Source organism: Thermobia domestica, chromosome 2 (assembly GCF_964235325.1).
Source record: "Thermobia domestica chromosome 2, izTheDome1.hap1.1, whole genome shotgun sequence".
NCBI lineage: Eukaryota > Metazoa > Arthropoda > Insecta > Zygentoma > Lepismatidae > Thermobia > Thermobia domestica.
The window spans coordinates 286,916,366-286,940,767 of NC_137455.1; the positions used below are offsets into that span (position 1 = coordinate 286,916,366).

General features: G+C 36.9%; 1 protein-coding gene across 5 annotated transcripts in view; it reads right to left on the bottom strand.

The window, feature by feature from the left end:
- Positions 1-1,451: 1,451 nt before the first annotated feature.
- The window catches only part of LOC145678543 (SAC3 domain-containing protein 1), a 49,275-nt gene continuing 26,324 nt past the window's right edge, over positions 1,452-24,402 (bottom strand). For all 5 annotated transcript variants that reach the window (XM_081748820.1, XM_081748822.1, XM_081748821.1 and 2 more), the window contains exons 6-8: positions 21,188-21,328; positions 9,525-9,714; positions 1,452-5,725 (exon numbers count right to left, since the gene is read on the bottom strand). In XM_081748820.1, coding sequence (XP_081604946.1) covers positions 5,627-5,725; positions 9,525-9,714; positions 21,188-21,328 — 430 coding nt within the window. In that variant the 3' untranslated portion in view covers positions 1,452-5,626. The remainder of the gene's footprint in view (positions 5,726-9,524; positions 9,715-21,187; positions 21,329-24,402) is intronic.

Genomic DNA, 24,402 nt, shown 5'->3' on the forward strand with positions numbered 1-24,402 from the left:
TAATCTATTACCATAAAGGTATTGAACATAACAGATTACATTTCAAAAAATCAAATACTAGAAACGTTGGCAACACTGTACATCACGACTTTACAGATATGGTTCTACTCATAATTAGATTTTCTAGATGCTATAATTTGTGTCCCGTGCCATTTAACAAAACTTCATTGTGTGCCCCGTTGGCAACACTGCATTACATATGATGTTATTCAGCATATTTATTGGTACAATGTTTGCTTGCTATACTGTTGTGTAAATGTCATTTTGATTATTTTAATCATTTTGAAGTTCTTTCTGTGTCAGTGTATCTTTTGCATTGCTATCTTCACATGATTCTAGATCCTTCTTTCCTCTGTATCTCCTGTGTTTGTTGGTGTCGACCTGTAATTGGATTTATTACTTTTATTCACTCCTCTATCGATTGCACATTGTTTGATTGGGCAATGCTACTATCAATATAAGATGTTCCCTTATTAGTCGTTTGGAAGATACACGAGGTGTTAACAGACTTCATGGACACGAAATGTGAACCCCCGTCATTTTGGATGAGATCAACATAGGGACTTGAAAGTTTAGGCAAAATATTTCTCTTGTCGAGACCTTTCCAACGATATATTACTCGACCCCTTTTGCTATTTAAAATTTTCAAGTTGATCCCACGTCCCTCATATGATAAGGGGTGTCTGGGGTGGACCTTTTATAGCTCAAAATTCAAGCCCCTTAAAATAATGATGGCCTTTTTTTTTTTTTTTTTTTTTTTTTTTTTTTTTTTTTTTTTTTGCGTTTTCCCATATTTGCAGTCGTTTCGAAGATACACTGGGTGGCAACGGACTTGATGGACACGAAATATGAACCCCCACCATTTTGGATGGGGTCAACATAGAGACTTGAAACCTTTCCAACTATATATTACTCGACACCCTTTGCTATTTAAAATTTTCAAGTTGACCCTACGTCCCCCTATTTAGGGGTGTCTGGGGTGGACCTTTTATAGCTCAAAATTCAAGCCCCTTAAAATAATGATGGACGTGTTTTTGCAGTTTCTCATATTCGCAATCGTTTCAACGATACAGGGGGTGGCAACGGACTTTATGGATACCCTACATATATTACAGGTGCGGATCCAAGGGGAGGGCTATAAGGGCTATAGCCCCCTGACGCTCAGGTATACACTGGATAAAATGGACTTCAATGTTACTTTATTTACACTGGATAAAGCGGAAACTATGGTTTAGGCCCTCCCTTGATCATATCCTGGATCTGCGGATGTAAGGAATATCTGCAATTGTAGCATTCTTAAGGATAACAGATACGAATAAAAAGAAAAAAAGAAATCACTTTAAAATTAAGGGACATTAAACTCACTGTAGATAAAGTAAATTATGTAATTAAAGTCTTACAGTAAATGGAAAATAATATTCTATAAGACTAGGAAAATAAAAAGACAAAGAAATTATTATGCATTTCTTTGGGTTGGCTGCATAGACAACACAAAAATAGGATTTGATATCACAATTTAGTAACAGTTGAAGTACACGTGATACAATCAAGTACTGCTCCATTGTAGGTCATACATATTAAAGTACCTTTCATGTAATTGCTCATTTATGAATTTATTATTTATATAATTACATGTACACCATTAGAATTCGTTTCACAAGATACTGAATATATTTAGTAACTCAAGAATTACTTTTTTGCTGAAGAATGCTATAGGCTGGACCCACGCATATTTTAATATTTAAAAAGACAAAAAACATCCCATCTTACATCCTTGTAATAAATACTAACACACACTGTTTCAAAGTTTATCTCATCTCTTCCTAAGCGTAACTTTCATCTGCGCTTCTAAGCCGACTACATGTCGAAAAAAAATCTTAACTCGAAATAATAGTTATAATTATAAAAGTTGATTTGCTGTGTCATGGCAAATATTAATATATCGGAAACTAATTTACAGTTATCAGGAAACAGTGTGCATACCTGTCCTTTATGTTTAAAAACGTTTCCAACAAGAAAAGGACTAAATATTCACAACACTCGTAAACATGTTGAACTAGAAACTCATAGTGTTTGTGAAGCAGAGGAATTTGCGACAGAACTGGGAATGTTAAAATCTAATGTTTTCATTCTGAAAAGAATTCCCCGAGGAGCTCGATATGCTGTTGCTAAGAAGTTAGCTTCTATCATCGCAGATTCTGTAAACCAAAATGACACCTGTGCCTGGAAAAAATTATTAAGTTTCTGTTATTATGGACTCCATATACCAACTGAAAGAAAGAATAAATCTCCTACCAATATCGTGAAAGAGAACCTAAATTTGTCTTCTCCGCCAACAGATTGCTTCAAAAAGGAGAAAAAATCAGAGCTTTCCAAAAGAGTGGCAGCGAAAATTTCGGATTTTGACACAAGAGGTGCAATTCAATTGCTAAGCTCAGATGACTCATTGGCCCCGGTGAATGAGGAGATATATAAGCTTCTGTCCAACAAACACCCCACGCCATCTAGGAAACTCTCGTTTCCAGATCCTCCTTTAGAATGTGATCCTGTTTTAACCGTGGATACTAAGATGGTTTCAAGAGCTATCTACAGTTTTCCCAGTGGTTCAGCTCCAGGCATTGATGGCTTAGCTCCACAACATCTAAAGGATTTGATATCAAAATCGGCAAGGGAAGCAGCTGAAATATTATTGGGAAATCTAACAAGGTTAATAAATCTTATTTTGAGTGGAAGAGTGCCTCAAGATATGCGAAAGTATTTCTTTGGAGCCACACGTGTGCACTCCATAAGAAAGAAGGCGGAATTCGTTCAATAGCTGTAGGTTGCACCTTAAGAAGATTGGCTTCTAAGCTCGCATGCTCCAGTATTTGAAGCAATTATCCATTCAACTCGAACTTTTATCAAGAACCATGAAAATTCACAGCACGTCATTCTCAAAATAGACTATAAAAATGCCTTTAATACAGTGGAACGTGATATGTTAAGTGAAATAAAGCAACAGCTCCATGCCACCTAACCCTATTTCTGGCAAAGCTACGCTTGTCCATCAATGCTGTTTTTTGGTGAGAAAACAATACTGTCCCAGGTCGGTTGCCAACAAGGAGATCCCACTGGCCCAATGCTTTTCAGCTTATCAATCCATCCTATAGTTCGCAAATTATCATCTGAACTAAACTTATTTTATCTGGATGATGGTACTTTGGGTGGTTCCCCACAATCCGTTTTGCAGGATATGAATATTTTATTAGCAGAATCTGAACGCATTGGTTTAGAAGTTAATCCTTCTAAATGTGAACTGTTTTTCACATCTGGTCAAGAGAACCCCACTATTGTATCACAATTTCAACAGCTTCTTCCTGGTCTTCGAACAGTTAATGTGAACTAGTTATTTCTTCTAGGTGCTCTACTGCATGAAACAGGTTACGAAATAGCTTTCAAGAAAAAGAATCTGGCGCATGGTTGCAATCAATTCCATCGAGGAATATTGGAACTTTCATGGATAACAATTCTTTTCGTCTTTGTATTGCTCTACGTCTTGGCATGAACATGTGTAAAAAATTTACATGCATTTGTCGGGAGCAAGTCAATGAAAAGTGTTTGCATCCATTCAGCTGTGCCAAAAGCGCAGGCAGAGTGTCCTGTCACGTTGAATTACATGATATCCTAAAGCGTGCTTTGGCCAGCATAGACGTGCCTTAGAACCATCAGGTTTATCAAGGGATGATGGGAAAAGACCAGATGGCATCACGTTAATCCCCTGGGAAAATGGGCAATGTCTCGTATGGGATGCCACTTGTGTTGATACTTTTACAGCTTCTGATATCATATCAACATCTAAGGAAGCTGGAAGTGCGGCAGAAACAGCGTGCAGACGAAAAAATTTAAAATATACATGCTTAAAAGAGGACCATATTTTCATTCCCTTTGCTGTTGAAACAATGGGTGTTTTCAGCAAAGAGGCAAAGAATCTATGAAACAAACTGGTTCACAGCTGGTTGTGAAAACAGGGAATCCGCGGAGCAAACAATTTTTAATGCAAAGACTTAGTTTAGCAATTAAGCGGGGAAATGCAACTTGTATTTTTAAATCATTCCCCTCTGCTCCTATTATGTATTTTTTTTTCTTTTTTTTTAATCTTAAATAGTTGTAGGGGACATTGAGGACGAAGATCGGCCTAAGTACCAAGAACATTAATTCTTTTAATCGAAATTTCTAATACTTGTACTTCATTTGTATCAATAGCTTATTATATATTATTCTATGTATAGTATTGTGATGTAATCAGTATTGTATGTGCATTTTTTCTCTTGGCGCACTAGTGGCTGTATGCTGTTGTGTCAACAAATCACGTTGTTGTTTTCCGAAAAAAAAAAAAAAAAAAAAACCTCGAAATAATATATCTTTTAAAATGATACCTACAGAAGTTTATTTCACATTTCCATGTTATAAATTGCTAAAATGTTTCTCTTGAAAAACCGTTTCAAGGCAGTAATGCGTTTCAAAAATGTACTGAAAATATGTTTCAACAATGCTAGTAATAGCAGACTGTTTTAGAAGCAGAAAGAATCGATCGGTATCAAACAAAGTAGCAAGTGTTAAATATGTTGATTAAAACATTCTACAATTATTGGCATAGTTAGAACATATTTCCAGTATTATGTCAAACAATTAAATGTACACCTATTTATGAATCTACCATTCCTGGACCGAGTGGTGTGGAGAATATGAGAATTAAATCAGTCAAATCTGTACTTTGGTAAGGATATGTAATGAAAGTTGAACACGCTTAAGAGGGACAGAAATTGTAAACACAAATTATGCATAGTAGAGATAAGTGATAACCGCATAAAAGAGAGACAAGAAAAATCTATGAAACAAAGAAAAATGTTGTAGAAGATTAATGGTGGATGGATAGATTGGAATTGCCTATAAAGACGTCAATGACAAAACCTTCAGGGCAAAGTGGAGTAGCCAAAGAGCAGCAGTTCGAAGCCATAGACAGAACGTTTTATATTTTACGCTAACGTAAGACAGACGTGCTATTGTTGTTGTTCATTAAATTGTGATGATGAAAATTAAGTTTGTATGATCACGAATACAGTAATGTTTAATTTAGGATCTCGTGCGAAAGTCTCAAAACATTTCGAAACGATTGCTCTAAAATTTAGCATGACAAGATTTGTTTTTTCATTTTATATTTTTTAGTTTAACGTGAGTTTTGAACCATTGCAATCACGCATACAACATTGATACCCAACATTTGGCCCGCAGAAACATTGAATGTGTCCTTCATACTCCCCAGACAGCTCTCTGCGACTTTTTTCTCTGTCCTTGTCTGGAAAAAGGAGCTAAGAGAGGAGTTTTAGTTTTTTGGAGTCTATCGTGAGAAAGGCTATGCTCTTTTGAAGATACGCTGTCAAAGGACAGTTTCCAGCACGTATTCCAGGACTAGCAAAAGCGTTGGGCAAAGTGTATTCAACTCATCGGAGACTATCAATCTGGACTAAGCCTAGTGTAGTCCATGAGTTAAAAAAAAAAAAATGACCAGTCCTCGAAGATAAGATATTTTTTGTCGTTTTAAATATTATCCGTTGTGTTACGTATGATCTCTAATGTTTCACAGACGTCATCTGGTGTCTTTTTCCGAAGTAGATGCCAATAGTAACTCACTCAATGAACATGAATTCAAGGCTGCATCAATGAACTTCAAATGGTGTGGTCTGACCTACAACATACAATCAAAATTTGCATTGTATAAAAAAATCTGTAATAATTAGTAAATTTTAATCTACTATAAAACAAAATTACAATAAAGGATCTGCAAACTTCCAACTGCGTTAATGACAAAGATGACAAAGATATTATATAATACCCATCATAGATAATCATTTTTGTAGTGTGTTTAGTTCCGTATATATATATATATATATATATATATATATATATATATATATATATATAGGGTGGCTAATTTTAATCTTTCCACGGAAATATCTCAAAAACGGTTGAATATAAATTAACTGAACAAAAACTCAAATGGGAAATACCATGGAGCAAATCGAATGGTGATGATGTGGTGCCCCCAGGGCCGCCTTTCATGGGAGCCCATGGCCCAACTTTAAAATTTTAAATGGAAACATGGGGCGAGTGACACCTTGTTCGATAGGTCTTTAAAAACTAACACTCGTTTTGGCAAAATATTTTTCATATCGGTTACCGTATTCAAAATGGCCGACAAGATATGTTACCTGTATCAGATAAACGTCCAGTACCACTAATATGAAAACGGTTGAACATAAATGAACCAAACAAAAACTCAGATAGTAAATGCCATGGGGCAAATCGAATGATGTTGTCGCGGTGCCCCAGGGCCGCCTTTCATGGGACCCAGGGCCCAACTTTCACATTTTAAACGAAAATATGGGTCAAGTGATACCTATTTCGATAGATCTTCATACACTAAACAGCGTTGAGGAAAAAGATTCTTCGTATGGGTCACCGTTTTCAAAATGGCCGCCAAGATGTGGTGCCTGTATCAGATAAAATGTCCAGTACGACTAATATGAAAACGTTTGGAGATAAATGAACAGAATAAAACTCGTACAGGAAATCACAAAGGGTATTTATCATTCCACGGCTCAAGAATAATGCAACGAAGAAGAATATTATTAAAGCATAAGTAACATAATGCAAAAGAGGAAATCTAAATCTTAGAAAATTATCTTTCCGATCTCCCTCCATAAGTGGGTGAAGCGGGAATGAATGGTAAAATCTCAAATGAGAACTCCACTTTTACTTGCAATAGGTATGGTTTGTCTGAAACACTTGTGCGTACAAGTGACTGGTACTGTAATGAATAAACATAAGGTAAAATTCGCTTTCAAGTTTAACACCCATTTGTACTGCAAAGTGTGAATGGATGGGAAAAAGGAATCAACTGAAATGAGAAGCAAAGGTTTTAATAATACATTTTTGGAACTTGCAAATATTTTGCCCGCCCCTTCGCCCCTGATAATTTAACGCAATACGTGCAAGATGTTTGGGAGGCATCTGCATCAGTATGAACCGTTTCGTTACTGAGGATCACAACTGAAATTACCGCTAAAAGTTATTTGGGATGTAGCTGTGGACAACATCTCAGTGAAGTTCATATTCTACCACATGCGAGAAGCCATAGAAGGAAAAGAACCTAACCAATATTCCTGAGACGACTGTTGAGTAAAACCACGTCGTTTTTACACATTGTTCTAAAATTGCAATGTTCGACAAATTTGTTTCTCATTTCAGTTGATTCATTTTTGCACAAATAATTGCCTGCAACCAAAATGGAAGGCACCATTTAACAAGAATTTTACCTACTTTTTCACAGTACAGACATTTAACTCTTATAAAAACACATTTCAGATAATTTGGTTGTGTAGATACAATTTGCAAAAACTAAGGTTCTCATCTGCAATTTCACCGTTCCTTCCTGTCTCACTTCATCCACTTACGGAGGAGGTTGGAATGATGATTTTCTAGGAATTAGATTTCCTCCTTTGCATTATGGCACTTTTACTCTAATCATCATATTCCTGTTGCAACATTCTCGAGCCGTGGAATGATAAATACCCTCTGTGATTTTCTCTAGGTGTTTTATTCTGTTCATTTATCTCCAAACCTTTTCATATTAGTGGCACTGGACGTTTTATCTGATACAGGGACCACGTCTTGGCGGCCATTTTGAAAACGGTGATCCATACGAACAATCTTTTGCCACAACGCTGTTTCGTGTATGAAGATCTTTTGAAATAGGTACCACTTGACCCATATTTTCGTTTAAAATGTGAAAGTTGGGCCCTGAGTCCCCATGAAGAGCGGCCCTGGGGAGCACCACGACATCACCATTCGATTTGCCCCATGGTATTTCCCATTTGAGTTTTTGTTCAGTTCATTTATATTCAACCGTTTTTGAGACATTTCCGTGGAAAGATTAAAATGGGCCACCCTGTGTATATATATTAGAGTTCGAAAGAAATAAGTGGCAGCATATAAATCTTTCGTGAATCATTTATTGTACAATCATGAGACTTCTGTACGTAATCCCCTGCAGCATGTTGCACCCGTTGCCAGATGTGGGGAAGTCGAAAGCAATGCGATTTACCAGCAGCAATGCCCTCTTTGTGGATCTGTGCAAGAGAGCGCCCTATAGCTCGAAGTGTAGCATCTCTGGTGCGGAAACGCATCCCTCGTAGTGGTTCTTTCATCTTAGGGAACAGATGGATAGAGAAGTCACATGGATTCATGTTCGGTGAATAGGATTGGTGCTCTAGAACCTCCCACCAACATCGTGCAGATTCCTCACAGTAACTGCGATAAGACAACGGGCGTTGTCATGCAAATAATGGCTGGATTCCTTATGAAGTAGGGTCGTTTCCTGCGCAGTGCAGGACGAAGATGTTCCAGAAATCTGCCGTAGTACACTGCATTTACGGTTTGGTTCGGAGGAACTGCATGCCATAATATGACCACCACGTACATCATATGCCATGATTAGCGTCACTTTTACATTTCCCGGTTCTTAACGCAGCTTCTTGGGTCGGCCGGATGATAGGCGGCGCCATTCACTTGATTGGCCCGTAAGTTCTGGCTCATAAGAGCACGCCCATGTTTCGTCAATTGCGATGATCCTGTCCAGGAACATGCAACCTTCCCGTCTGTAACGTGCCAAATGATCACCGGCGAGGGCGTATCTGTGTAATTTTTGAACGCGTCTACGGTGGTGCGGTACCATCGGAATGCAATTTTTCGGTAACCAAAGACATTGTGCAACACATTCAACACCTCCTGTCCACATGCAGCAAAGATTGAATCAATTCAAAATTGATCGGTTGTCGATCCCATGTCCACCTGCACCTAGTTCCTGTTGCACAGTATCACGTCCTACATGAAATGCTGCAATCCAACGTGCCACAGTCCGATACAACAATGCATCATTACCACATGCTTCACATAATCTAGAGTGACGTCCCCTAGCGTTTTCTCCATAGAACACTTCGATTTGTATCCATGCACGTTTTTCTACCTTGGAAAACATCTTTAGAGCGGTGTGGTTTGATAACCTACATTCAACACCTCTACTACTATCAATGTAGCACCTACTAGCGCCGCCACCCGAGTTGTATAACTTCACCCACCCTCTACATGTGTTGCCAACAGTAGCTAGAACAAAAATCCTGCGCGGGGATAAACCAGTGTTGCCACTTATTTCTTTCTAGCCCTCGTATATATATATATATATATATATATATATATATATATATATCACTTTGGAAAAATGATTCATGCACGTATCCACACAGTGCCACTAATAGGACAGTTAGGATTACATTTCGATAATAGAAAAATTGTAGTTTGTTTATATTAAAGAAAAAGCAAAACTAAATGGTTGCAGGAACAACTGATTAGTATTACATTGCAAAAATAAAAACAAACATTATTGTTACCTACATCTAATTGAGGGTAAATTAGGACTGATAACTTACAGTGTCAGCAGAACGATTAAAAGTGTCTTTTAAAAAGTGAACACTTTCTTCTTGAACCCTTATTCCATAATGCGCGCAGTCTTTCTTCACTCCCTCCTCAGTGTTATAAAGTAGTTGTTTCTGAAGGAGTGCAACAGGGTACTTCAAGTTTTTACTGCTGTAAGCCGTGCACATTATCATTAAAGTTCGCCTGAAAATAAAAAGCAATACTACATTCATAAAACAATCGAACATGTTAAATGTATAAGAAAAGTGGCTTACCTTGTGCCTCCGTGTTTATTACCTTAATTGAATATTTTTCTCCGGGAACGCCATCAATACAAATTTTATTATTGTGTCATCGGATCCTTACTTTTTTATCTTCTATTGCAAGTTTTGTTTTCATTTAAAGAACTAAGGTAAATCACTTTGCTTATGAGTATATGTCCTATAGTCTCTGTAACTAAATGTTGAATATATAAATAGTAATAACTATGATTGTTAGGAAGAAATTATTCATAACGGAAAGCAATTGGTTTGCATAATGAACGTAATGGATATGAAGAGCTTTCGAGACAAAGCTCTTCTAGAAAGTCATTGTTACTCTAAGCACTACGATACCATAAGAAACAAAGGACTACGGACAAGAAATGCTGTGACAGTTTAAGTTTTTTCTCTAGCGAACTGCTCAATTGGTAAAACTGATTATTTTACTTAAAATTCACTGACGCTGCAAAATGATCACTTAAGATGTTCAAGTTTTGTGGAATTACACAATTTGAAAAACATGTTTAATATGGTGGAAAGTGTATGAGGTAAGAAATGATTAGATAAAATCATACATTAGAGTTTCCTAATACAAAAATTAAATCACATATGGCACCACTGGAAAACAGGTATCTGTTCCAATATTCTGGATCACGTCCACAATGAATATCAGGTGTAGATAACAAAATAATTATGTTTCCGTGATACCTGCCTCCTATTGAAGCTGTATTAGCTTTTCCACAAGATCATGAAATTCTCCTTGAATTATGTACTTATTATTCAAAATTCGATTTTGCAGGCTTTATCATTATCACAAAACGTAAATGTATCTGCTATTCATATTTATACTGATATTACACGATAATACTATTACACAAACATGTAGTTTGTGTTCTGTGTCAACAAACGAAAATTCAAAGCTTATACTCAATATAAACTGGGAACAGAAACCAAACGAAACTCGAAAACATATAACAACAACGCCGTAATCCAAATGAATGAAATAAGAAGACATGGTTTCTGACCTGGGAACAACTGACTGATAGCCAATTAGTAATTAATAACATGAAAGTAAAATTAAGAAAACTTGCGAAATGAATAAAGTTTTTAAATCGTATTGCAGTTTCATTCGTCAGTGCGTTTATATGTGACTTCATTTGTTGCTTGTTCACCTCGACATACAGAACGGTAAAGTTTATGTCCAGGATTTTGACACAGGAACAAAAACAACTTCGTGTGGGAAATGGACGGGACATACTGGACAGTGCAAACACTAATTTTCATTTCCTGAAGACTGTCATTATGAGGATAAAATGTAAATATACAGATACGATTTCAAAAACAACGGCACAGTTGACTTAGAAGCATCCAAACTTGCCAGGTGCATAGCAGAATAAAAGTAGTGTTGATTGTGTCTTTCGATAGCCGTCGCAGTATGCATTATGTTCCTTAGAGGATGGCATACAGTTACAAGGACTACTATCTGGACGTTCTCCGCCGCCTATGTGATGCTGTTCGTAAAAAACGATCAGATCTTTGGAACTCGAAGATTCGACAGCTGCACCAGAATAACACCTCTTTCATATGGCTCATAATCTTTTCTAATATAGCCTTTCGGTCATTCTGCACGCTCCCTGCTGTCCGGACATGGCCCCATGAAACTTTTGGCCGTTTTCGAAAATCAAAACTCACATGAAAGGAATGCGCTTTCACACCCGTAAAGATATCGAGTACAGACAACGGCTGCTCTAACAGCACTTCCTCAGGAGAGAACTATCTTGAAGAGAATTAGGACGATAAAAATATTATATGAGTTTCTTAAAAGATAGTCAGGTACTTTTCAGACAGCTTTTGCGCACTCCCAAAATGAAGCATAAAAAAATGCCATATTGAACTACAAATGTGTAAACAACTAGCTCGGATGCAAGAAAATCCTACAAATAAATAAATAAATAAATAAAATCCTTAACACCACGCTCGGACGGGCTTCGGCCGACCAGCCGGTGATTTTAAGTTTAGGATTGTGTGGTCGGCCCATTGCTAATCCCACTGCCATTATTACTGCTTTTCTTCACTGAAATCCTTCACTTCCTTTTCTCATTCCGGAAACTTTTCAATTCTTCTCACGACACTCGATGAATTCACACTACCAAAATTACCAATAAGTACTGCTTGATTTTGGTGATCTCATGGGAACTGTAGATCAGTGTGGTTAGTATGTTGATGAAAATCTATGAAAGCTCCTTATTACTACAGATGTGTTCAAATTATTAGACTCACGCTCGAAAAATGCAAAATTGATGTAGGAGTCCTAATTTCCGAGTTCTAGAACATTTAATTGAATGGTTAAACCACCAATATAGGATCCTTCATTTGTTTACTGTACAGTTGAAGTGATGATATCACCGTTGAACAGCAGATGGTATTAGTGTGTGTGTGTGGGGGGGGGGGATTCTGAAGGTGATGTTTCAGTTGTAGATAGCTATTGTGGTTCCCATAAACAAGTTACAGTCTAAAGTGTTGTGGTTGCTGTCATAAGAAATTAACGACATTCAAAGCGTTCAATAGTTCGAATGGGCCAGTTTAAAATGATCGTGATGTCTTTCGTGTATCAATCTTTTATTCTGCGTAGTCCTGTAATTGCAGCATAATGGGAAAAGCAAAAGACCTATCTTCGCGTAAAATGGAAGTTAACAAAATACTTCTGGTGGAAATAAGATATACACGGCAATACATTGTTAGTAGAGTTGGGATAGAACAAAAATCTGTGAGTAGAATCTCTGTTGAAATGAACAAGAGCCAAAATAGGGTTGGGAAATGTGGGCGAAAACCAAAGCTATCGCTAAGAGGTATCAGAAAACTAAAAAGATTGGCTCTGGAAAACAGACGAACAACTTCTAATAGACTTAAGCATAAAAATGGCTGAGTATGGCGCAGACATTTGACCTGAAAGTGTTCGAAGGATTCTTTGTGCCAAGGGAATAAAAGCACGCGGTCAAGAAAGAAAACAAAAATTAGAGTCTACTCCAATCATGGCAAAGAAGTGCCTCGAATGGGCACGAGGCCTAGAATATTGGACTGCTGACGATTGGAGAATAGTGTGTTTCAGTGATGAATCATGTATCTTTGTGTCGGATGAATGTTCACAATATGTGAGAGTTGACCTGGGAGGAATTCAAGTTGAAATGTCTTTAATAAACCGTGAAGCATCCTACTTCAGTCATGGTCTGGGGTGCGAACTCTGTCTTCGGGCCTGGAAGACTGTATATAATAGAGAGGACAATGAAGTACGACCAATACCTACAAGTTCTTCAAGAAGAACTGCTTTCCCAGACTGCACTCTGGTTTGATGACGTACAATTCATCTTTATGCATGATTGAGCCCCATGCCGTCGGGCCAAAGCTGTGACAAAAATCTTCAAGGACAACAAAATTAGTGTTCTTCCGTGGCCAGGCACTAGTCCTGATATGAACCCGACTGAAAACTTTTGGAGCTTTTTGAAAGAAAAGCTAGAGAAGAAGCACATTGAAACCAAACTTCAATTGATCAAGGAGATCAACAATTTGTGGTATCAAGATGCTGAATTGAAGGCAAAATGTGCTAAACTCGTACATAGGATGCCACAAAGGATAAAAAACTTAATAAAGAATAAGAGATTTCATAAGAAATATTAATCTTTGTGTGAGAGATAATTTTCTTGTAAGTATTCCATTTCATTTTTGTTTCCGATTTGGATGTACACACTTTAAAGTAATTATATTTGAATGTTACGTACGCATTCCTTTTATTGATATTGAAAAGCATATGCCACACCCCTAGAAATTAGGACAGAGTTACAAAGTAGTAATTTGAACTAAGTTCGAACGTATTTTCTCACGTAATATTCAGAAACTGAATGTTGAGTCTAATAATTTGAACATGTCTTATACAATAGGTATCGTAATGAATTAATTACGTTCTTCACTTGCACACGTATATCATATTATCGTTCAGGTTTTAACATAATTTTAACAACTCGAATTAACAGTTCGCAAGTGGAAGAGACAATAACTACGAAAGAAACAAATGACTCATGGAAGACAATATTACAGAACTTGGTCATAATACCTTCCGTTTATGTAAATTTCTGGTATATTTTAAGTATAGTAAATGACGCATTTTCTGAGAGTTTTTACTTTGTCACATATTACTTTCTGGTAAGGAAGAATTAAGTAGTGCAGCTTTAACAAATTCCTTTCTCAGGAACACTTTTTAGAATTCGTTATACAACTGACACATTCTAGGTGCCGCCATCACCGAAAGAAGCATCGCGATTTAAGATAATCATATTGTAGAGAAACTTATAGCAAAAAACCTCGAGATGATTCCGTTTATAAATTATATATCAGTGTATATAGTTGTTACTGTGTAGTTAATTCTCATTCATCCTATTTACATTAATTCTTTTCCTTACTTATATCCTGATAATGATATCAGCGAAGGCAAAGGCTGACAATGTTTCCATTAGAGAAGAGCAAGGTAACTTTTTCTTTTTCTTTTTAGTTTATTCCGATATTCTCGTTTCCCAGTGGTTAGGTAATTTTTCTCATTCAAATCCATTTCCTACTTACAAATTTAACAGAAACGGTTTTACATACTTCAAATAATACCATATCGACCTACCTGTGCATACAGATAGCAATACTTAACACAATATGCTAGCTCTGTCAGTAACAAAATTCTGTTAAAATAACGAAATTTAGATTACTAATTGTATCATACAAGTTATTCCTTTACTAATACAACAATTATGATATTCTTTGTCACGCCCTACAAATATGCTGCTCTACAACTTAAAAATAAAACCATCAAGTTGTTATTGAAATAATACATTACTTGGTACAGATTCTTTCCCAACATACATACCATAGCATCACTACAGTGTAAAGTGATTTAGTTCCCTATTAAATAGGTACAATCCGCGGCAAAAAACCTGCAACATGAGGATGTAAGTTTATTGTGAAACTACACCTAACAGCACAGAGAATGAACATAACGTCTAAGTGGAACGAATCACGCCAGGATAAACCTCGGCCTCCTCCCGTGCACACTTATTTTGGAGCAAAAGACTTCGTCATTTCACAATAAACTTGTATGCTCATGTTGCAGGTTTTTTGCCGCGGATTGTACCAAAGTTTCCACTGGAAATAGAGACGCAAACGATGAATAATTTTAGCAACTGTTTCATGATTTTTATTTTTAGTTTGATGTTATGTAAGTTTTTTTTTTATGCTATCATAATACTAGGCGATATTAAGAGCATATTTTTAATGAATTCTATTATAGTTTTTTAAAGTTATTCTACAAAGTAATTATAATGAAAATTGTTTTCAGTAGCCACTGATGGTTCCAATGAAAGCTAACAAATTTACAGAAAACATGAATTTTACAGCAATCATAATATAAGCACTTCTAATGCATTAATTATTATTTAATCATATTAGTTTGTATTTATATGTACACTGATGTGCAAAACTTAAGGATGAAAGTAAGCCATATCCAAGTGGCACAAATCGATAAAATTGGAAATATACCTAAAGAATACTTCAAAAAGCTCTCCGGTTTTGGATCGTCTGGCAAATTTTTGTTTTTCGGTTACCGACATTGTTTTGTGTTGTTGCTCTACCCACAAAGATTCCGATTGTCACCTTAGTCTGAATTTCTCGCATTTCTTCAGTCTGTGTCTAGCCATCGAGAAGTTTACAATAGCGCAACGTGTGCTAATTGTGAAAACTTTTTATCAGAACGGAGAAAGTTATGCAATAACTGTTAGGCGACTTTGCGCGGTTCTAGGACGAAATGACGCACCCAATGAATCAAAAGTTCGCACTTACGAAAAAGTTCCTTGAAACGGGTTCAACAGTGAACATTAAAAGCCCTGGGCGTCGTCGTTGTGGTCGTTCTGAGCAAAATTGCGGTGGTTCCTGATAGTGTGGCTGTTAGTCAAGCAATCATAGCAAATTCCACGAACAGTTATTTCATGCCAGCGCAGTAGAGGTGGTCATATGCCCGACGTCATTCACCATACCTGAAATCGGAATGTGTGATGAACATGTTTATGAATTTTGTTAGTGTGTTTTGAAAAAATAAAGTTCATAATTTCATGTAACAAAACCGGCGCGCTTTTTGAATAACCCTTTAAAAAGCAGTGCTACAGTATGATACAGGAAACAGCAAGAAACACGGGACTAGAACAAAAATGGCATTTTATACATAGGCAATAACCTACATTAAAATCATCTGGACTCATGATGGTTCCGTTGATATCACAGAACGAGTGAAATGGTCCTTAGAAGAATGTCTGATCATCATGGACAGCGATGCATGCTCTACATGGTAATGAGTTGTTCTGGTTTAGAGTTCCATTCTTCCACCAACGCTGTTGACAACTGCTGGAGAATCCTTGGTATATCTGGACGTGCTTCAAGACGTCTCTTCATAGCATCCCACACATGCTCGATGGGATTCAAGCGGGAACGGGCACATCAGTCAATTGGCCGAATATCCTCTCGTTCCAAGAAGAGCTCTGCTACCAGCGCTGTTGGATATGGTCGCGCATTATCATTCATGAAGACGGGGCCGACTACACCTCTGGAAAGACACACATGGGGAAGGAGTACAATGGCAGAATAACGTTGACCGTGCGTGTATCGCGTTAAAAATTTGGAGGTCGGTATGAATATGCAACATTATGCCCCCCTCCACAAAAACACCTCGACCACCACAATGATAATGTTCAACAATATTCCAAGGTGAGTTGCATGTTTTCACCTCTCACCAGATGCGTGTATATTCAGACCGAAACTGTTGTCATTTGAAAAGATAACGTGATCCCATTCCTCCTCGATCCAGTCCTGATGTTTTTGTGGCACCACTGCAAACGGTGCCGCTGATATTCAGATGTCAACAGAACACAACGTAATAGATGTCAGGCAAAGACAGTACCCCATGAAATCGACATGCCATGTAAAGCGTGAAACTGGATGGCTTGCAGTTCTGTTAAATGCGTTTGCAATTGCACCTGTTGTTTGACGTTGGTATGTTCTTGCTTGTTGCACAATGCAGCGTCTGTCCACTACTGTAGTTCACCGTGGAGACCACCATCCCTTCTTCGTAAAGCAGTGTCTGTGGTCTGGAATGCTGATCATGCACGTGAAATAATGCTGGGGCAATACCAAACTCCTGGGCCACATCATCACACTTCATCTATCATCCAGTTTCCTGATGATGGTTCCCCCGGTAAAGTCATCTAAATGTTGTCTCCGGCGCATGCTGTTATGAGTAACACCACCACAATGCACCTTAACAGTTCTCTGACTGACACACAATGTCTCGTTCCTTTCATTCAACTGCTTCGTGTTGGAGAAGCATATCCCATTCAACGCTACGGTCACGCTAATGTAATCATTTCCACCGATTTTGCAATATTTTATGTTAGACTTTATCTAACTCGTCTTTAAGTTTTGCACACTAGTGTAGTAAAAATTATTTCTGCAATATAAAATCATAGTGTGTAATAAACATCTATCTTAATTTGACATTCGCAAACTTTGATTTAAATATTGTAATTTCAACATGTTAATTACCTAGAAAACACTACAGCAATTTCGTTATTTTTTATCCCTTCCAGTTAAGACGATAGATGCAATTAAAATCGTTAGTTCAAGAAAATATGCAAATGTCCGTACTATATCACCCTCTCTAAGTAAGGAAACACCAAAAATATTATTTGTGTCTCTAAGAACAACATTCACCTGCTAATAGGTGTTAACAGCAAACAGTGGGACGAAACCGACTTATTCTATCAACTTTTCTCTCTCTTGTAGGGTTGGCGTGAAAGGCCAAGTTGTTAGTGCCAGATGTGGAGTTGGCAAACACGGCTATGTGATTAACGCCACTTAGTTGAACTGTTTAGAAAAAAAACATTTGAAGATCTGTTGTTAGTAACGAGATATGATATGTTGTGTTTGGGTACAGAGAATGTTGAGTCTGTAGTTAATAATTTGTGGATTTATCAGAGGTATCGTTGTATCAGTGATTTGAGAAGTTAATCGAGTTGTGTAGAAGTAATTAATTGTAGTAGGATATTATACATAACGCACGGATTGGTTTTGGGCTCACCAATATGAATTGATTTATCGTAGAGAATTTAGAAGTTATTATGTTGTTAATAAAGAAGAAGCGATTATAACCGTACAAGATTATTATTTTTATTATTTAACAATTGGCGACGAGTATTTGTGACAGAACCCACAAAGTTAAACGATGGCAGAAAACAAATTGGTACCATATTTTGAGCCATTAGATACTGATGAACCCGACGTTGAAACCTACATTGAACGGTATGAGCAGTATTGTCTAGCAAATGATGTACCATCGCACAAAAAAGTATGTATATTATTATCTTTGATTGGAGGCTCGGTTTATAAAATCCTGAAGGAGCTAGCAGCTCCACGCAAAGCACCTGAATTGGATTATGAAACCATTAAGGATCTTTTGATAAAGCACTTCCAGCACACATCGAACTTCATAGTCGAGAGATATAAATTTCATAATATGAAACAAGAACATGGTCAACAATTTCAGGACTATATTCTACAGCTAAAGAAACAAGCAAATCGTTGTAAATTTGGAGCCTTCCGAGAAGACGCATTGAGGGATCAAATAGTATGTGGTATCGCCAGTGAAGTTGCACGAAAGAAGATGCTTTCAGTGTCTGATTTGACTAGGCATTCTGCTATAGATATAGCAAATCAGGTAGAATTGCTTGAAAAAGAAGTCACCATATTTTATAACACAGACACACGATTGGGACAAATACGAAATCCAGCAAATCGTTGCATTTCCAATAAAAACAATTTTTGCAGTAATTCATCACGGCAGACATACGGTTGTGCGGCATGTGGAAGACAACATCCCATATACCAGTGTCCAGCGCGAGATGCACGATGTAGAAGTTGTAATGCATACCATCACTTTGCTAAGTGTTGTCCAAAAAGAAAAATGTACTCCTCAAACAAAGAAGTTAATGAGATACCAATTGGTGAAGACAAACACATGGAGGATCGAAATTTGTTTAGTGAAGAAGAAATTCGACAAGCTTTGGATAATTTTGCTATAGATCCAGCAGAAATAAAAGAAGAAAATTGCTATATTATGGACGATTTTATAATAAACACTCTACATAATAGCAAGTCAGAACGACGGATGCCCGAAAAGGAAAGCAGACAATGTCAGTTGGTCACGAGAATTGCTGAAGTAGATTATGAACAGAAGTTTAGCAATGTTCGTTATAATCAACATCGGATGAAGCCGGAATACAGATGCCTTCAGTACATTCCTACAGAGGCACCAGGAATATGTAATCAAGAACAAATGAACGGTATTTCTCAGGACAGGACAGAATTCAGGGTAGCTGAATACGAATATACAGGTTCTTCGCAAGACAAGAAATGTTTCAATTATGTAGATCAGACGGGGCAAGGTCAAATATGGAACAGGCAGCCAATAGAAGAAAAAGCAAAAGGTTGGGTTGTGAATCAGGAAGTAGCTTTGGAATCGGAAAAGATAGAAGAGTCGAATATATGGTTGTTGGCAGGTGAAAGAGAAGATAGCAGCTATAATCTTAAAAAGAAGAAAATGGAAGGTAAATTTGGTAGAGACTACACTCTATGGAAGGAACTGATATCGATGACAGGAAGATGGCACAAGAAAGGGGTCACAGGACGGAATGAAGCTGAAGACCGTCCAAAGGCAGATGAAATGAAGAAAGATTGTGGAAACCAGAGATTCAGTAGTGAAATCACAGGTAGAAAAGAAGAAAGTGCTGAGACTGATGAATTAGAAGAAAAAGACCGTGCAAAGGCAGACGAAGTGAAGAAGGATTGTGTGGAAACCGGAGAGTCAGTAGTGTTGATGTCTCGAAGAGAAGTAGTAAAAAAAAAAAAAAAAAAAAAAAAAAAAAAAAGGAAGGGAGAATGTTGTAGGGTTGGCGTGAAAGGCCAAGTTGTTAGTGCCAGATGTGGAGTTGGCAAACACGGCTATGTGATTAACGCCACTTAGTTGAACTGTTTAGAAAAAAAACATTTGAAGATCTGTTGTTAGTAACGAGATATGATATGTTGTGTTTGGGTACAGAGAATGTTGAGTCTGTAGTTAATAATTTGTGGATTTATCAGAGGTATCGTTGTATCAGTGATTTGAGAAGTTAATCGAGTTGTGTAGAAGTAATTAATTGTAGTAGGATATTATACATAACGCACGGATTGGTTTTGGGCTCACCAATATGAATTGATTTATCGTAGAGAATTTAGAAGTTATTATGTTGTTAATAAAGAAGAAGCGATTATAACCGTACAAGATTATTATTTTTATTATTTAACATCTCTTTCTTTCTTTTTAAATAGGAATCGAATCGCCATTTGCTATAATTTCCTACGGAAACCCATAGTTCAAATATTCGTCCATACTGAATTACTAAATGTCTTGCAATAGAGAATATGAATTCGAAGGCTTAATGACTTTTGTTCATACACTCGTCAACACTAGAAATAATAAAAGCAATCAACAGTATGTTCAGCATGGCCTCTTATATTTTTGGAAAAGTTACTTTCAATGAGTAAGTTTTCTCCCCACTTTTCCTGGTTCTTTCTAACTCTCGGAACATACAACAGTCACTGTAAGACTTTCTAAGAAATGAAACTCACGTCGGTGTCCAACATACATAGTACATTTATCATTAACAGCACAAGAATAGTGCTGCTTCAATATTGCCAGATTCCAAGACAAGTGACCAATTTACATAGTAATAAACAATAATGCCTTAAAGAAAAAGTAGGTTCAACAAAAATAAGGTCAAGTTAACTGGTTTGTTTGTATTGTAACTTGCAGCTCAATCAGAGTTATCTTCTGGATAAACAAATACAGAAAAGAATGTTAGGTTACAACAACGCATTCAAATGTAGCAAATTAAAAGTAATGGTACAACGCACAGTAGAAGCGAGCAAATAATTTGTTTTATTTTTTAAGTTGAGAGAATTCATCCCGTTACCTTTGACTAATTTAAAATCCAAGCTATAAGCTCGATTAGAAAAAATCACAAAATAAAGTACAATTACGTTTCATGATAATTTGGCTTTTTTTAAAGTTACAATTAAAAAGATCCTTTTCGATATAAATGAATTCATCCCATTGCCCTGACTCAGTTCAATTCTACGCAATAGAAGTAGTTAATCATGTTATCACCCGTAATTATATCAGCTTGCCACGTGGTCGTATAGGAGTCACCAAGTATGTCAAAACGGGATGAATTTCACTTAAAATAGTTCAATCTATAATGTAATTACAGTTAACATTACACCTACCTTACGTAACTCACCTTCTTAATTTAGGTACCTGTAGTGCCAACACACAAGCTAAAATCGGCGGCAGCGTGGGCAGAAACTTATAAACACGAATGTAGTTCCCAATCATAGAATCAAAGCTAACCGCAAGGATCTTTTCAAGAATTGATGAGCATCTGTGAAAGCAAAGGACATTACTAATAAGATATAGCACAATTGACACAATTTGGAAACCTGATGTAAACTGGTTTTATATAGTACTTGATGCAGTACAGTACCTGTTCTTCTCTCGGTAACAAAGGCTAATTGATAATATATAGAATAAATATAATCTTTGGTTTATGACTCACGAAACTCAATAACATAAGCTCGATTTCACTGGAGTTTCTTCGATTTCTGTGAGGCAAAGTAGTTCGTTTAATCTAGGCCACCGGTAAAAACAGCATAGATACAAAAAGATTCTCGTAAGTAGGTAGCAAGTCGTCTGTCATCCTTGAAAGATACGATCTGTGTTCCTCTCATTATAACAAATATTTATTTTATTATAACTAGATGAATGAAAAGAATGAATACTACTGGTTACTCTGAACTACCGGTAAAGTGTGACTTACATGTATTACAAATATGAACAACTTCACCTTTTGCTCTTTTATTGATATGAATAAAACTATCAATGCATAAACATATTCCAGCTACAGTCTTACTTAAATATTAACACGGGTTTCCAGCACATTCTTTATGTGTATCATTATACTAATATGATAACTCTTATCCTGAGACAGTGATCACAAGAAAACATGAAAACAATGTTTCATGGGAAAGCTTTGGGTTGCAAAAATTAATGTTTTAAATTATGTAAAAAATGAAATGAAATGAAAATTCTCAGTTTAACGTCCCATGTTTATGCCCTTAAGGCTAAGGGAGACGATAAAATATATAATTCTGGTGTTATTAAAGCATAGCATGTAATTCTCGTGTGTACCAGGGAGTCCGAAAAATATTGAGCCTTTTGCGCACGAGATGATGTTGGTATTCCAAATCTCTTGAGTACTGTATATGAGTTGCAGCGAGCCAAGCCTAACGTCATTTAACAGCTAACAGTTAGAGTTAGTAGATTTGGAAAAAGTGTTGGAATTCTTATAATCAAACGGAATGTATTGTGTCGTGAAGATAAACCTTCTACAAATTTGTACTACATCTTACAATTTAATTTCAATAAAGATGCAAATGCTGCGTAGGTCTTTCAAGAAATTTAAGCTGCATATGAGCAAGATACGTTATCAAAAGCAACTGTCAAGAGATTGTTCCATCGCTTTAGTTCTGAAAATTTTGATGTCCAAGATCTCGCCGCAGTGGGTGACCAATCATAGCAAAAATAAAGAATATTCTAGCAAAAACCGAGCAAGACCAGCACGTAAGCAATCATGACATTGCCAATGACCTAAACATCCATCACCATTTGGAGAAAGCTGACTACAAAGAGAAGCTCGACGTTTGGGTGCCACATAAACAGACTGAGACATTTATTACAACGAATTTCTATCAGCAAATCTCTATTGAAACATAACGAACTAGAGACATTTCTGAAGCGGCTCATCACGAGTAATGAAAAGTGGATAACCTTCGACAACAATCTGCGAAAAAGATCATGGCTGAAGCGAGGAGAAGCTCCACAGTCTGTGACAAAACCCACACTTTTGCCCAGGAAGGTTATGCTGTACGTTTGGTGGGACTGGAAGGTCATCATGCATTACGAGCTGCTGCCGCCAGGCAGAACGATAAACTCTGACCTGTACTGTCGACTGTTAGCACGAGTGTTAGACTGTCGACCTAGCAATTCAAAAGAAACGACCAGAAATGGTCAACAGAAAGGGTGTCGTATACTACGCCAACACCAGACTGCGTACATTTTTAACGATCCATCAGAAATTGAGAGAACTTGGCTGGATCCATCGTATAGCTCTGAGCTGGCACCATTGGCCTATTATTGTTTCGGTCTCTGTAGAACTCTCTGAACGATTTTAAGTTAGTTTCTAGAGAGGTCTGTAAAAACCACGTGCCACAATTTTTTGACCAGAAACCACAGAACTTTTATAGCAACGGGATTATAGTGTTGCCGGACAACCAAAAAGTCAACGAACAAAATGGTGCATATCTAGTTTCATGATGTTATTTTCAAATAACAATAAATGTACTTTCAATGTTGACCTCCAAAGGTTCAATACTTTTTAGACAACCTGATATTTAACCTAGTCTTTACTTGTTCATTAGTAATCAGTGAATGGAATTCATAGTATGACATGAAAAGCGTCGCTGCAAAATTAGACAGAAAGACTAAATGCTCATGTATGAAATAAAAAGCTGCATCGTTTGGACTTTTCACTATAAAGCTATTCTTAAGCATTGATCACCACAAAATCTGGTGAAGTATTATAGTATATTCTTACCTGATGACGCAACCACTGAAATAACTGTATATGTATTATTATCAGAATCCGTATTTGTTAATACAGACTTAAGGATCTTCTATTTTCCTTATTGCCACATTTGCGGCGTTACAGTCCTTCAAAATTTGTTCTCGTATGTCAACATGGTGGAATCCTCCGACCGGCCATTCTGACAGAATTTTGCAGTTTCTAGGTAAATGCTGGGATGGTTCTTTTTAAATATATTGACGATTTCTTCCACAAATTTGTTCTTCTCATCTTCCATTGTTATGTTTACAGTGTTTATCGCAACTGTATCTTGAATTTTGTTAATATCCAAATAATTTCTAGGGGGCGCGGTGGCTCAGTGATAGAGCGTTCACCTCTGGTGCTTGGGGTCCCTTGTTCGATCCCAGCTCGCGCCATGTGGACTTTGTGGTGGACAAACACCGTGATCGTGGGTTTTCTCGGGGTTCTCCTATTTTCTCCCACTTTCTTCATTCCACCATTTCATTTACTTATTATCACCGTCTCCTTTAGCCTAACCAGCATAACCGTGGGATGTAAAACTTAAAGATTTCATTTCATTTCATTTCCAAATAATTTCTACCATACTAAAGAAGACCATCTTACTTTCTTACATCGTAATCTCACTATTTTCTACTTTCTGCTGTTATGAAAGCATAGCATACAACTCTAGTGTTTATTTAGACTGGTGTTGAAAAATATATAATAAAATGTCTTGTAATTACTGTCCTGCTATCATATAAGGTTATTTTCCTGTTATCATCATACATGTAGTCCTCAAAAAGAACCTATAGAAA